At 49.2% G+C, this 12,546-nt stretch overlaps 1 protein-coding gene across 7 annotated transcripts in view; it reads left to right on the top strand.

Annotated features, from left to right (window-relative positions):
* Window positions 1–12,546, top strand: part of Kif6 (kinesin family member 6) — a 319,165-nt gene that overhangs the window by 235,790 nt on the left and 70,829 nt on the right. For all 7 annotated transcript variants that reach the window (XM_087184484.1, XM_087184482.1, XM_087184483.1 and 4 more), the window contains one exon: window positions 10,015–10,123. In XM_087184484.1, coding sequence (XP_087040610.1) covers window positions 10,015–10,123 — 109 coding nt within the window. The remainder of the gene's footprint in view (window positions 1–10,014; window positions 10,124–12,546) is intronic.

Raw genomic sequence — 12,546 nt, 5'->3', positions numbered from 1 at the left:
CACTATCTTCATTGTATCCAGAAGCCGGAGACATGGGGCTACAGAACTCACAGCTCAGGCCCTGTAGCTAGTGATTGAAACTGGAAGTCAGACTCAAGTCTTCCAACTCCAAATCCTACCTCATTTCCCCAACCCCTGAGCAAGCAAGACAGAAGAGCAGCCTGAGGTGCCATGGCAGCATCTTCTCTGGTCATCTGAGGAAGAGAGGCTGCCAGCGAGATCTGTGGGAGACTCCTGGAGCCCCTGCCTGGAACCTGGGCAAGAAGGGAACCAGGGTAGGGTAGGGGCTCTGGTCCTAGCAATTGGGCCCAAATTCCCCTGGCTCCCAAAGGAAACTCTCAGGTCCTGCTGGGAAGCCTGCACACTCTGTGCCGTGGGCCCCTCTATACCTGGATGCCTTGCCATCCTGGCCCCGTGCAGGAAGGACGCCAACCCCCTTTCCTCCAGCTCCTGCTCCTCCATTCCCCAGGAGTCCCTCTGATATCTGACCACACCCCCTCTGCTCCTCACAGCAGCGTCTACACCAAGTGACTGTGGGCGGGTGCTGGGTGCCTTGCCTGGCCTACCAGGCTCAACGACTTTTCCACATAACCTGGCCCTGCCCCTTTTTCTGCTCTGTGCCTGCTGCGCCCCCCACCCCAGCCCCAATACAACCAGTTCAGTGCATGAAACATTTTATCATGGGTGGTTTTCAGAGCCCACATTCTGTATAGATTAGGGAAAGATAAACACATCCAGCACAGTTTGGGAGCCAAAAGGTCTTAAGAGCAGAGTCCAGGCTTCTGCACAATTCTGTCAACTCTGCCTTCACGCCCGAACCTCACCCTGCCCCGAGCTTCCTCAGGTGCCTGGTCACAGAGTTGTCTCGCTCCTCTGACCTGTGCTGTGTATCCATGGGCTTCGCTCCGCATGGCTGCCGCCAGCCCACCCCCAATTTCCTTTATTTCCTTACTGTCTTTAACCTCCTGACCCCACAGGACTGTGATCACCACGTTGTCTCTACTCGGTGGAGACTTTCTCTTACCAGCACAGCAGGGAAAAGGTGTGTTTGGGAGAAAGTCCAAGTCCTAAAGATACAATGGAGGTTGCCAGAGGCTGGGGTTGGAAATGGGGAGATGTCCGTCAGGGGTACAAACTTTCAGTTGCAAGGTGAATACATTCTGGGCAATCTAATATACAGCACGCTGTGAGTATAGTTAGTGATACTGTATTTTATGCAGGAAATTTACTAAGAGTAGAAAATTTACTAAGTGGTCTCACCACACACACACACACATGCAGAGGGAACTGTGTGCAGCGAAGGATATGTTAACTGACTCGATTGTGGTAATCATTTTAATATATAAATAAAATCATCATGTTGTATATCTTAAATATACATATATTACTTTTGTCAATTATACTTCATTAAAGCTGGAAAAATAAAGATTGCCACCACACACACACACACACACACACAGAACCACACACAAATGCTGGAGTCAGATAAACCTGGCATCGAGTTGTGGCTTTGCCACTTGCACTCGGATTCCCTTTTAATCTGTTTCAACTCCAGTTGCCTTTCCCAGAAAATGGGCCCAGTACTACCTAGTTGATAGGACTGTTGAGAACTGAATGAGACAGCATGTGTAATGCATTTAGCCCATAGAGAATTCTCAGTAAGCTTAGTTCACCACCACCACAGATACTGCTATGAAGATCGAGTTAGGATTTTCTTATTAGTTAGTGTTCGCAGTACGTAATAGTCAGGTTCATTCTTGGGGATTAGTACATGTATATAACACATCTTTTTTCTTTTTCTTTTTCTTTTTTTTTGAGACAAAGTCTTGCTGTGTAATTCAGGCTGGCTTTGAACTCACTATGTAGCCCAGGCTGGCCTCAAACTCATAGCGATCCTCCTGCCTCAGCCTCCCGAGTGCTGGGATTATTACCTCCTGTCTCTACCTGATCCCTTTACCTACCTCCCAAAGGCCTGCTTTCTTGTTTCCTACCATCTCTCCTTTATTTTTACTTATTCACTCATTTATTTACTTATATTTTAGGTTTCTCATATGAGGGAAAGCATGCAATATTCAGCTCTCTGTGCCTGACTTACTTCACTTAGCATGATGGTTTCAAGTTATGGTTTGAAGGAAAATGGGTGGAGCTTCATTTGTAAAGTATGGAACTGTGCCTGTCACATGAGAGTGCACACAAAAATTAACTTTCCCCTACTGTTTTTCCACCAAAGAATTAATATTAGCATATTTATACTCTATTTTGCGTTATATTTACCTCCAAGCCAGGGAAATAGAATTTTACTTAAGTCCACACACATTTCAGAGAAAAGGCAACTGTGCTACTGAACTAGCATGTAATTCTTTAAATCTCTTTTTTAAAAGCATATGAAAATAAGTTGGAGAATAGTGGACTCCATTCCTAATTTAGGCATGGACAGGAAACCTGCTTCCATTTTCAGAACACACAGGACAGCTCAGCCATACTTTAGCCTCTATCTGTGAAGTGCGCGCTGGCCAGGAACTAGACTCGGCCGTGGCAGCCAGGCCACAAGACTCTGCCGACCACGCCCTTTAGAAATGGTCCAGGACATCTTAGATTTGGGGAATGAAAGCCTGTGTTTCAAGTTTTTCCAGAATCTGGAGCCTCTTTCTAAGCTAAAGAGAAATCGGCCTTTCTGTTCAGTGGGCCTGTCAACTGCCCTTTCACTCACAAAGAGTTAGGACATACATGTGCTGCCACCCAAACTCCATAGAATTAGATACTGAGGCTTTTTTAGCCATATTTCCGGGCTAAAATCAGTAGAAAAGATCTAAGAGGTGCAGGGTGGCCTGGCAGCAGGATCCACAGCATGCTGTCTTATTTCATGGAAATGTTGCTGGCCTCCAGATTCCTGAGTTCATTCCAAATCCCAGAAATGCCAGCATGACCCAGGCTGCTTTCCAAGCTCCGTGCCAGTGTCTGTGCACCAGTTACTCCATGCCGCCCACATGGACACTTCTTCTTGAATGAGAATCCTCAGAAATCTCCAGAGAAGATAGGCTAGGAAAATAGTGCTTTCTGCAGATGACCATGAGGACCACTGCGTATGGTCTGATGTTACTGCCAGAAACCGCAATCTACCCTCAAGTCAGGGCCCTTCCCTCAGCGCCTCCAGCTGCCCACTCACTTGGCATTCGGGCCCAGGACAGAGCTGCAGCACCAAGAGAGTGAATCGCTCACGGTTACCAAGACAAGGGAAAACATGGCCTGTCCCCTCGATCCCACCCAGCCCTTGAGGTCTCATCTAGGGCCTGTGCGAGATGCTGGTGGGATGTGTGATTTCTGGCACCAGGAGTCAGGAACCCGTTAGATTTATTTAGATGTGGTGCCACCATTGGGTGGGTCTCTGAAGGTTTATGTGGCTTTCCACTTCAGATTTTCCCTTCGCTGTCTTCCCTAGAGGTCCTGCCAAGCCCGCCATGCTTTGGCCTGGTCCAAGCCAGCCCTAAGATCTCTTCTAATTAAAGGTTCTCCTTTGACATCTTTCATGTGGCAACCTGGGAAACTCTAAGGCAAGTCCTAATCGGAGAACTCTAGCCCAGGTGATACCACATGGCTTGAAACAAGCCTCTACCCCCAGAGCCTCAGGCACTGCCATGTTTCAGAAGCTGTCAGTCAGACAGAAGTAGATGAGATGAGTGTTCTTGGTCGCTCCAGAGGATCTGATCTCTGGTCTTCACATCTGTACTCACTTTGGCCGTGGCTAAGTGGTTTTTGTCTTCCCCTCACCCTCAGATTCCATATCCTGTCGGACCCGCCCAACCCCTTAAATTGTAGCCAGGCTGCTTCTGGCCCCTGCAAGTAAACAGAAACAGGACAAATGGCACTGCTTCCTGTGGTGACCTCCATCAGCCTGGTGGCAGAGGACTCCTTAACAACTACTCATAGGCTGTTCCCTCAAGATCCAGCTGGGGCAAGGACACCGCTGCTCCCAGGGGGAGGGAGGGGGCCGCATCATCTGCATGTCAGTTCTGAAGGCGATGGGACAGGCAGCACAGGAATGATGAAAGTGACAGCAGTATGTATTATTAAATGGCACTTGTCATTTAACTGGTTAGTAATCTGGAAGCCGTCTATTAAAGAGCTTCTACGCCAGAGATGATTGACTGTAAAGGCTGCCCGAAGAGCTGTACCGAAAGCGCTAAAGCTCTCATTAGTTTCCTGGACAAAAAATGCTGAGTGGTTAGCAGTGTTTCCACTCCATAGGTGTGGGAGAGGATGCATATCTACAGTCCTCTTCCATGTGCCTTCCAAAAGAACTCCTCCTTCCTATCAGACAGTGTCCTCCCTCTGTAGGGGAGGGAGGCAGGCACAAAATCAGACCCAAAATGAGATGTCCCGTCTCATCTTCCTGGGAGATGCTCCACCGCCCCCCCCCCCCCCCCCGTGGATCCTTTGCTCTCCACCCTAGAAGCCATCAGCTTGTCCTTTCCCCGGGGCTGCTGGCAGACACTGTCATTTCCTCTTCATGGCCCTGGGACATCCTGGTCCCAGGCACCATTCACAAGAGTGTTGCATCATTCACTTTCCCTTGACCCTCATGTCCCTCCTGACCTGTGTGCTTCATGCTCCACCTTAGCAGATCATCTGCAGCCAGCTCTGCTTCCTCGATTGTCTACACCCAGCCTTCCTCTTCTTCCTGTTATCCCATCATTCTGACTTCTCCATACAGACAAGGATGAAATTCTCTTCCAGTTGTTAGTGTGAGGATATTTCTGTTTGTTTCGCCGACGTCAGTGCTCACTGAGAAATGCCCATGCTTATACATTTCATGTCAGATACCAAAGGGATATGTACTGTATCCCTGCTCTGTGTCTCCTCCTTGTGCACATTTCTGTATTCTGCATAGCATAGGTATTTGTTGTACCACTGTGTCAGAGCCAGTCCTTTACCTTGCATTTCAAGTTTGCACATCAAGCCACACACCACGGTCATTGTCCCAAACCCAGCTTCCCTCCCACCTTAGCACCGGATGTCCCACACCCAGCTCCAAGCTGCTTGTTGCCCCTGGTCTTAGACTGTGTTTCAAGACCCCCTCACTTTGGGAACAACCCCCCTCACTTTTCATCACTCCCTGTTGGTCTTTTCTCCCTTCTCTTTTTACTCAAAGAGAACTGAAGCCTTGCATTAAATGTCTCCCAAAGAAAATATATTTTTGGCTCCTACTCATTTTTGAAATCATTTTTCAGCATGAATAGCACAACCCTCTGTCATTTGAGTTTTGTCAATTTTTGAGCAATAGCTTAAGCAGCAGTAGGTTGTTTGGGAGTAGCCAGGAAAATAAGCTCTGGTCCATGTGCTCCAGAACTAAAAAGGAATCAACAGCAGGTCCAAAGGCAGAAGCTTAAACTCTCCACATCCCGTGTTGTCCTTTCCATTTGGTTTCCATGGGACCTTGTTTTGGGGGTGGGAAGCATTTCCAAAAGCACTGGATCTTATTCTTTGGAAAAATAAAGAACTGAATTTTAGGAGGACAAAAAAAGGAGTGCATTAAGAGGTGGGTAATGGACTGGCGCATAAGAATGTTGATGCCTGATGCTTTCAGAAACCAAATCCAAGGCTAGTTTCCAAAGCCCCTGTTGACGGCCATTTCTACCAAAGCAGCCTTTAATTGGCATTAAAAAAAATCCAGAGGAGGTTATAGCTTTTTCCAACCAACCCACCACCTAGAATGCAGTGTCATGTTTTAGGGGGGCTCTTGTAGATTCTAAGTGATCCTGTGACTCAGCGAGCCAGCAGGGTTCTCCTCGGCATCCATATTTTCAAGGATTCTGTGTTGAGACTGAGACTGAAATGTACTAAAAGCAAATAAGTAGGAGCTAAAAATGAGCATGGCAGGTCAGAACTGCTAAGGCCCTAACCCCTGATAAGGACCTCATTGTGACAGACAACTAAGTTGGGAAGAAATTAAAATTTATGGCTTGGCAGGACCTAATAGCTAGTTGTCAATATATTATGAAATTTGTCTTTGCTAGCCCTAAATACTGATACCTTCCAGGGGAGAGTTGTATTTTTACAATACCATCTTAGAGTTGGGATTCATCTCTAATAGAGGGCTGGTACTCAGGGTGACAGGTAGTAGGGAGAAGACTGTGTTGAATTTCTAAGTTCACACCATACAGGTGCGATGAACCTGCCCAGTAGTGTGTGGTGAAGGAGGAAGAGCAATGTGTAGAGTATGCGCTACCAAAGGGGTGGGGACAGAAAGCATCTGAAACACTAGCCCATTTATTCATTCATTTGAAGACATTTGACCAAGTTCCTCCTGTGTGCCAGGTACTAAACAAATGCTAAAAATATTGCTGCAAACAAAACTCACAAAGCTACCAGCCCTTACAGAGCTTACAGGTTCTCGAAACAAAAATAGAACTCATCAATGTGCCAAGTAAACTAGTCAACAAATTCAGGGTTCTGTTTCTCAGTAATACTGTAAAAAAATCAAGGCTCTGGACATAATAGATACAAATAAGAGTCCAATCTCAGAGAGAAATCTGCTGCCAAGTCATTTTCAATGCCACTCCCATCCCCTCCCTGTCAGGATTTTCCCTAGAAAAAAACTGATCTAAGAGCAGATCTGATTGCCTGTAAACACAGAGCAATGTTCATTCCCTTTGTAACCTTTTCTTTAACTAGATCTCAGTTTCCTCATCAATCAAACTGTTAAGAGAGATCATGGAGAAATGTAACTGAAATAATATGTAAGAAAGTACTTTGCTGAGCACAGCCTATGTAAGGAATTCACTTTTTAATCTCTCAAAAGACATTCCTATTGAGTGGCAGAACCACCTACCTTGGTCAAGTCGCCCTTTAATCCACACTTCCTGTTCCCCTCCACCTGGGCTCTTCCCCTTCCTCTGGGTGAAAGTCAGTTGCCCCCCCACACCCTGTAGGCCGCTCCCCCCCAGGACAAGTGTCCCCTCCTTGTCTCCCCTTCCCGGTTCTGGACATATGCCTCCCTCTAGCAAGCAGCACTGCAATTATTCCTTCACTTTTCTTCCTCCCTCACCAGACTTTGAACTCTTTAAACACAAGGATCAAAGCTTTCATCTTCTTGTTCCATTTTGCAGCTCTGTCACACGCCTCACACAGCCTGTAAGATAAATAAACACTTCTTGAGGGAATAAACAAACAAGATGACTGTCTCATTAGCAAGGTGAGCTTTCACACTCCCTTCCCTCCCTTGCTCTTTCTCTTTCTAATGCATACAATGTGTGCTTACAGACAAGAGCCTGCCATGGGAAGAAAAGCCTGATATCTAAATCTCCAGGGGACAAAGGATGCAGAGACATAGCTTGAATAAATAAAGTCACTCATTAATTTTGTGGGTGACCCCAAATTGGGATAAGAACTGATATATGTAGTACAAGTTGAAGAGAGCCAGAGGTAGACCCTGAACAAGCAGAAGGGGATGGGGAGGAGGGGGCTGGGTTGGAGACTGGCTCGTGCTCAGCTGCTTCGAGGGACCCTGGGTCTCATCCCTGTGCCCAGCCATCCAAGAGCTCTTCGAATCTAGGCCTTGCTTTCCTTCCAGGGGAGGAGCAAGATGGGCCAAGCAGCCTCACCCTCCCTGGCAGACACTTAGGAAGCTGCCGGGATGGTCATTACACCAGTGGCCGCTCCTCTGTGGTCACCACCATCAGTAACTCCACTTCCAGAACCCTTTCTCCACCACAGCTGGAGGAAAACCCCTGCCATCTTCCTGGTGAAAAGCCCATGGCACTGCAAGGTCCCTAAGTGTCCTGTTGCACTCTGTGCTATTGAGGCTGAACCCAGGGCCTTCACGATGATACCTCCCCCGTGCTTTTTTAACTTTTGTTTTTAGTTTGAAACAAGGTCTTGCCACATTGCTCAGGTAGGGCTCAAACTTGTGACCCTCCTACTTCAGCCTCCCAAATGCTGAGATTACAGGCATGCACTCCCATGCCTGGCCCCCAGTACCCTTTAAATTGTCACAGTAAATATTCCCAAATATTTCCTTCCTACAGTTTATACTTTACTAAATTTTGAATCTTTGAAAATTGGTGATTTGTGTATCTATGCTGTGCTTCTGGCCCCAGGTTCCTTAGCAGGATCTCCAAGTTCTCTGAAACTACCCTCCTGGGTTTACCTCCTCTGCGCCCCTCATCCTTTCTGATCCTATCTGCCTAGGAAAGCAGTGACAGTCCGTCCCTGCTACCATGGCAGTGTCATGAGCCCTGCAAGACCTCCGCATGGCCTTCTACCCTGCTGTCCATCTGCATTTTCCACCCTGACAGATGGCAAAAGGCCACAAACCTTCCCCTTTCTGAGCGCCTCTCCACCTCCCGGTTCCCTGGCCCCCACCTGCTTGGAAGAAGCTCTCTGGCCATCTCCTCTGTGGGGGGTGACTTGGGAAGTCCCCCCAGAGTTTTCCTGTCCCTAACTGCCCAAAACAGACTCGTGCCCTCTCCCCACGCATCGTCACACCTGGGCAGACGGGGACAGCAGCGGAGAGGAATGAGTCCCCCATTCCTGGTGGCTCTGAGGCAAGGGGAAGTCCCTTGCTGATGTCTCTTGTGCACCGTGCTCACCAGCCCACCCAACACTGCCATGTGCAGGACAGATGTGGAGCAGCCCATTTGCTTCTGCTTGGAAAGGGGCTGCTGTCACTGTGAGCCTCACCATTCAGACATTCTTCACGGTGCTATTTTTATCTCGGTAATCATTAAATTGATGTCAGATGGGCTGGTCCAGTCCTCATGTCCAGGCTGGGAGATGAGATTCTGTGGGTTTTCTCCGGGCGAGCGATGTTGGTGTCACTCATATGAAGGAGAATCTGGTACCCAAATCCTCACACTGAGCCTCGCTGGCCCCGGCCGTGTTCCTGTGGCCATCAGAGCATGGCTCATCTTCATACCCACCTCACTCCTGGCCCCCATTCACTGAACACATGCCGAGCACCATCTTGATGCCAGGCATTGAACAGGATGCTAGGGAGTCACAAAAAGATCTCTACCCCTTAAGAAACTTCATGTGACAATGAGAAAGCTTGTCACGTGAAGTGACAGTGGACCGGGCAAGTCACAAGGTCATGAATAAGGAGCATGGTGGAGGGAGATTTGTTCCACTTGGGTTTCTGGGAAAGATAAGTGGACCATTGGATGGAAACATGGCCCTGGGCAGAAGCATGTTAAACACTGGAGATTTGTCCAAACTCAGCCGTGTATTCAGCTCTCCCTGAGAGGCCCAGGCACATCCCCTGCCCTGATCCCCACCCTGGGAGGTTGTGAGGACAAGGACCGGACACAGGGATGCCGCCATATTGTTCCAAGGATCCTGACTCTGAGTCCAGACTCCAGAACTGGAACTCTGAGCAGGGCCCAGAGGGGAGAGGTGGCCTGTAGTGAATGATGTGACTCAGGGTGCTGATGCGAGACACAAGCTCGGGGTCCTCATCATGGGCCTTGTGAATGAGAACTTTGTGCCTGCATAGGACCAGGACCCCTCCCCGGCCACAGGGAGCAGGGATGCATCATTCTATGGAAACTGGGAGCGGGATTTTCTAGACTCTGTACCTTTCAGTCTGGGTTATAACTCTTGTGACTAAATGCCTGGAAATTCAGAATGAAATTTAACAGAAAACCAAAATGGGGCATAGTGGGACTGCAGGGAGAAATGTGGCACCGAATGATAGCAGAAAGTGCATTTGCAGATGTTCTGAGCCATGCAGGGCCTGGCGCCCTGGTTTTCATTTCTTCCAAGCAGACATTCCAAGCCCCACCCCCAGAGTCACACGGACACCAGGCAGGCACAGCCCTGCGGGGTGCAGTGGTGGCAGCGCTGCGAGGGCCTGCGAGGGCAGCCAGCTGGAGAGCCCGGGGCCACCTGTCTAGTCAGAGCCTCTCTGCTGTGGGCCTGGTGGAGCCAGGGCTGGCTTTGCGGTCTGACTAAAGTGACAATGAAATTAATAGGATCCTGATGTTGTGACTGAGGCCACTTCTCTGTGTCTCCAAACAGGGATGAGAGGGGAAATGTCATTAGGATGCCAGGAGGCTTTTGAAATCTTCAAGAGGGACCACGCTGACAGCGTTACCATCGATGACAACAAACAGATTCTGAAACAGAGGTGAGGCTATGTCGGAGAGCAGCTGGCCCTCCAGGGCTCAGCCAGGCCAGCCTAGAGGAAGGAGATGGGCTGTCTGTCCCTTCTGATCTGCCCAGCCTCACTCTGTGAGAAAGGCATGATGAGGGCCGGGGATTTAGCTCAGTGGTTCCAGCGCCTGCCTTGCAAGCCTAAGGTCCCAAGTTCGATCCCTGGTATAAAAAACAAAGCCAAAAAAAACTGTTGCAAAATTGTTTGGCCGGGGATTTAGCTCAGTGGTTCCAGCGCCTGCCACCCCTGTACCAAAAACAAACAACAACCACAAAAAATACTGATAAGATAAAAGAAAGGCACGATGTTCATTCAGCTTCACATCCGACTGTGTCCACTGTGGCGAGATTCTCTTCCACTTGTGCAAGCCTCGTCGCCCCAGTACTATTAGGGTGAGCAGCTTTTAGGACGGGGTCTGTTAGTGACCCATTAACCTGCACACAGTTCTCACACTGTACATTAACTCTCTTCAGCCTATGATGCTACTGATGCCATTCTGTTCCCAAGGCAGAGAACCAAATCTACGGACCACATCACACTCTGGGCAGTGCAGGCCCACCAGCAGTCATTCTTAGCCCTCCTTAGTCTACGGATTCACAAGCGTGTCTTGTGACCCAGAGTCCTTTGGTGAGTTCTTCGGCCCACTGTCAGAGCACCCAGGACTGTCTGCTGATGTGCTATCAAGCAAGACAGGGTTCGAGACCTTTAGAGAATGCATAATTTATTACAGCCCATGTGTGGATTCAGCAGACACAGCACACAGAACTTCCAGGGGCGAGGCCCAGCGCCCAAGGAAGAGTTCCCAACTGTCACAGGGAAATGACAGGTCACAGGTAGCTCTAGGTCTTAGCCTATGGGACATCTTCAAAACTGATTCGCTGGATCTCAGTGACATCTGATCTGGGAGATATGTGCTCATAAACCATACCTCGAGGCAGCCTGAGAAGTAGGAGAGCTAGTGCGGAGCTCCAGAGGACAGGGGGAGGCAAGGAGCCCTGAGAAGAAGCAGAAAAAGAGTAAAGAATGAGGGAGAGTGGAGCCCTGAAAGCCAAGAGGAGATGGGGTCTTCATCATTTTCCTCGTGGCTGGGACCATGCATGGCTCAAAGGAAGAGACGTTTACTCAGCTCACATTTCAGAAGCTTCCGTCCTGACCTGGTTGTCGGCCTGAGGGGAAAGCAGGCTCACAGGGTGGCAGGAAGGAGCCAGACAGGGATGGGCCCTTCCAGGCGCCGCCCTGAGCGACAGCCTCCACCCAGGCCCTGCCTCCTGACAGCAGGTCGGCTGCAGCCCCCAGAATCCAGTCACCAGCAAAAGCCCACCTCTGAGCAAGAGGCTTTTGGGGATGTTCTTGATCTAAACCATAGGAGATGGCTACAAGCAGCAGCACACTGTCAGTGGGGTTGAATGCCACAAAACAACAAGCAGAAGGGAGTGGAACAGCCACATAGATGTGGCCACTAGTCCATCAGGTGGCGTGTAGGGTGTGAAGAAGCAAGTGGGAAGGAATTGAAGGAGCGGAGGAAAAGGAGGACAAGCTGAAGACAAGCACAGATAACAGCTGTCACAGCCAGCAGGGCTTCCGCTGGCCCTCAGCTGTGCCCATGCCCGAGGCTTCTTAGCTTCCACAGGCGGCCCATCATCCTGGCTTCACGGCTGGGCCTGACTCGCCCTGGTAGTCTGATCTCACCGAGGGGGGCCTGAGCACACCTTTTTAAAACATGTATTCCGGTAACAACCAAATTTGCAAACCACTGGCGTGAGCCAGGTGTAATAACACTCACCTGTAATCCCGCATTCAGGAGGCTGGGGAAGGAGGATTGGAAGCTAAGGCCAGCCTGGACTATAGAGCGAGGCCCTGTCTCAAAAGAAAACTGCGGGCTTTGACAGAGCCCAGAGACCTTGAAATGAAACACCGCTGGTGTAAAATCCCCAGAATTCTACCAATTAAGAATATTACCAATTGAGTCTTTTGTGCCCTCAAGGATAAGAACTCCCGGCTCAGGGAGATCATGATACTTCCTCTTTCTTACTCTAAAAGTGGCCTGGATCTTGGTTGTCTTTGTACGGAGGTTCGGGTCTGTTTCCAGGGGAAACAGGCAGCCTGAGCAGGCTGTGGCCCTGAGCCCTGACGGCTCCTCATCCCCACCGAGCCATGTTGCTGTAGCTCAGTAGTCTGACAGCCTCTGAGACGCATGCTTTGGGTTAGGGTATCTGGCTGCAGTTCTGGTGAGCACATCTTCTCCATGGCCATTGTGTAAAAGAATGGATGAAACTCTCACAGAGCTTTCCTCTGAAAAGATATTTTCCCGGCGGTAAATCAGTCTTTTTAAAATCAAATGAGAAGTCGGGAGACCAGCCCACATTTTTACAAATTGCTACATCTGTTTAATGTTA

The sequence above is a fragment of the Heterocephalus glaber genome, unplaced genomic scaffold (genome assembly GCF_053883595.1).
Source record: "Heterocephalus glaber isolate CG9 unplaced genomic scaffold, H.glaber_assembly_v1.0 deba00001497, whole genome shotgun sequence".
Classification (NCBI taxonomy): Eukaryota; Metazoa; Chordata; class Mammalia; order Rodentia; family Bathyergidae; genus Heterocephalus; species Heterocephalus glaber.
Note: the sequence above shows the minus strand (reverse complement) of the source record. Positions and strands in the feature narration are given on the sequence as shown.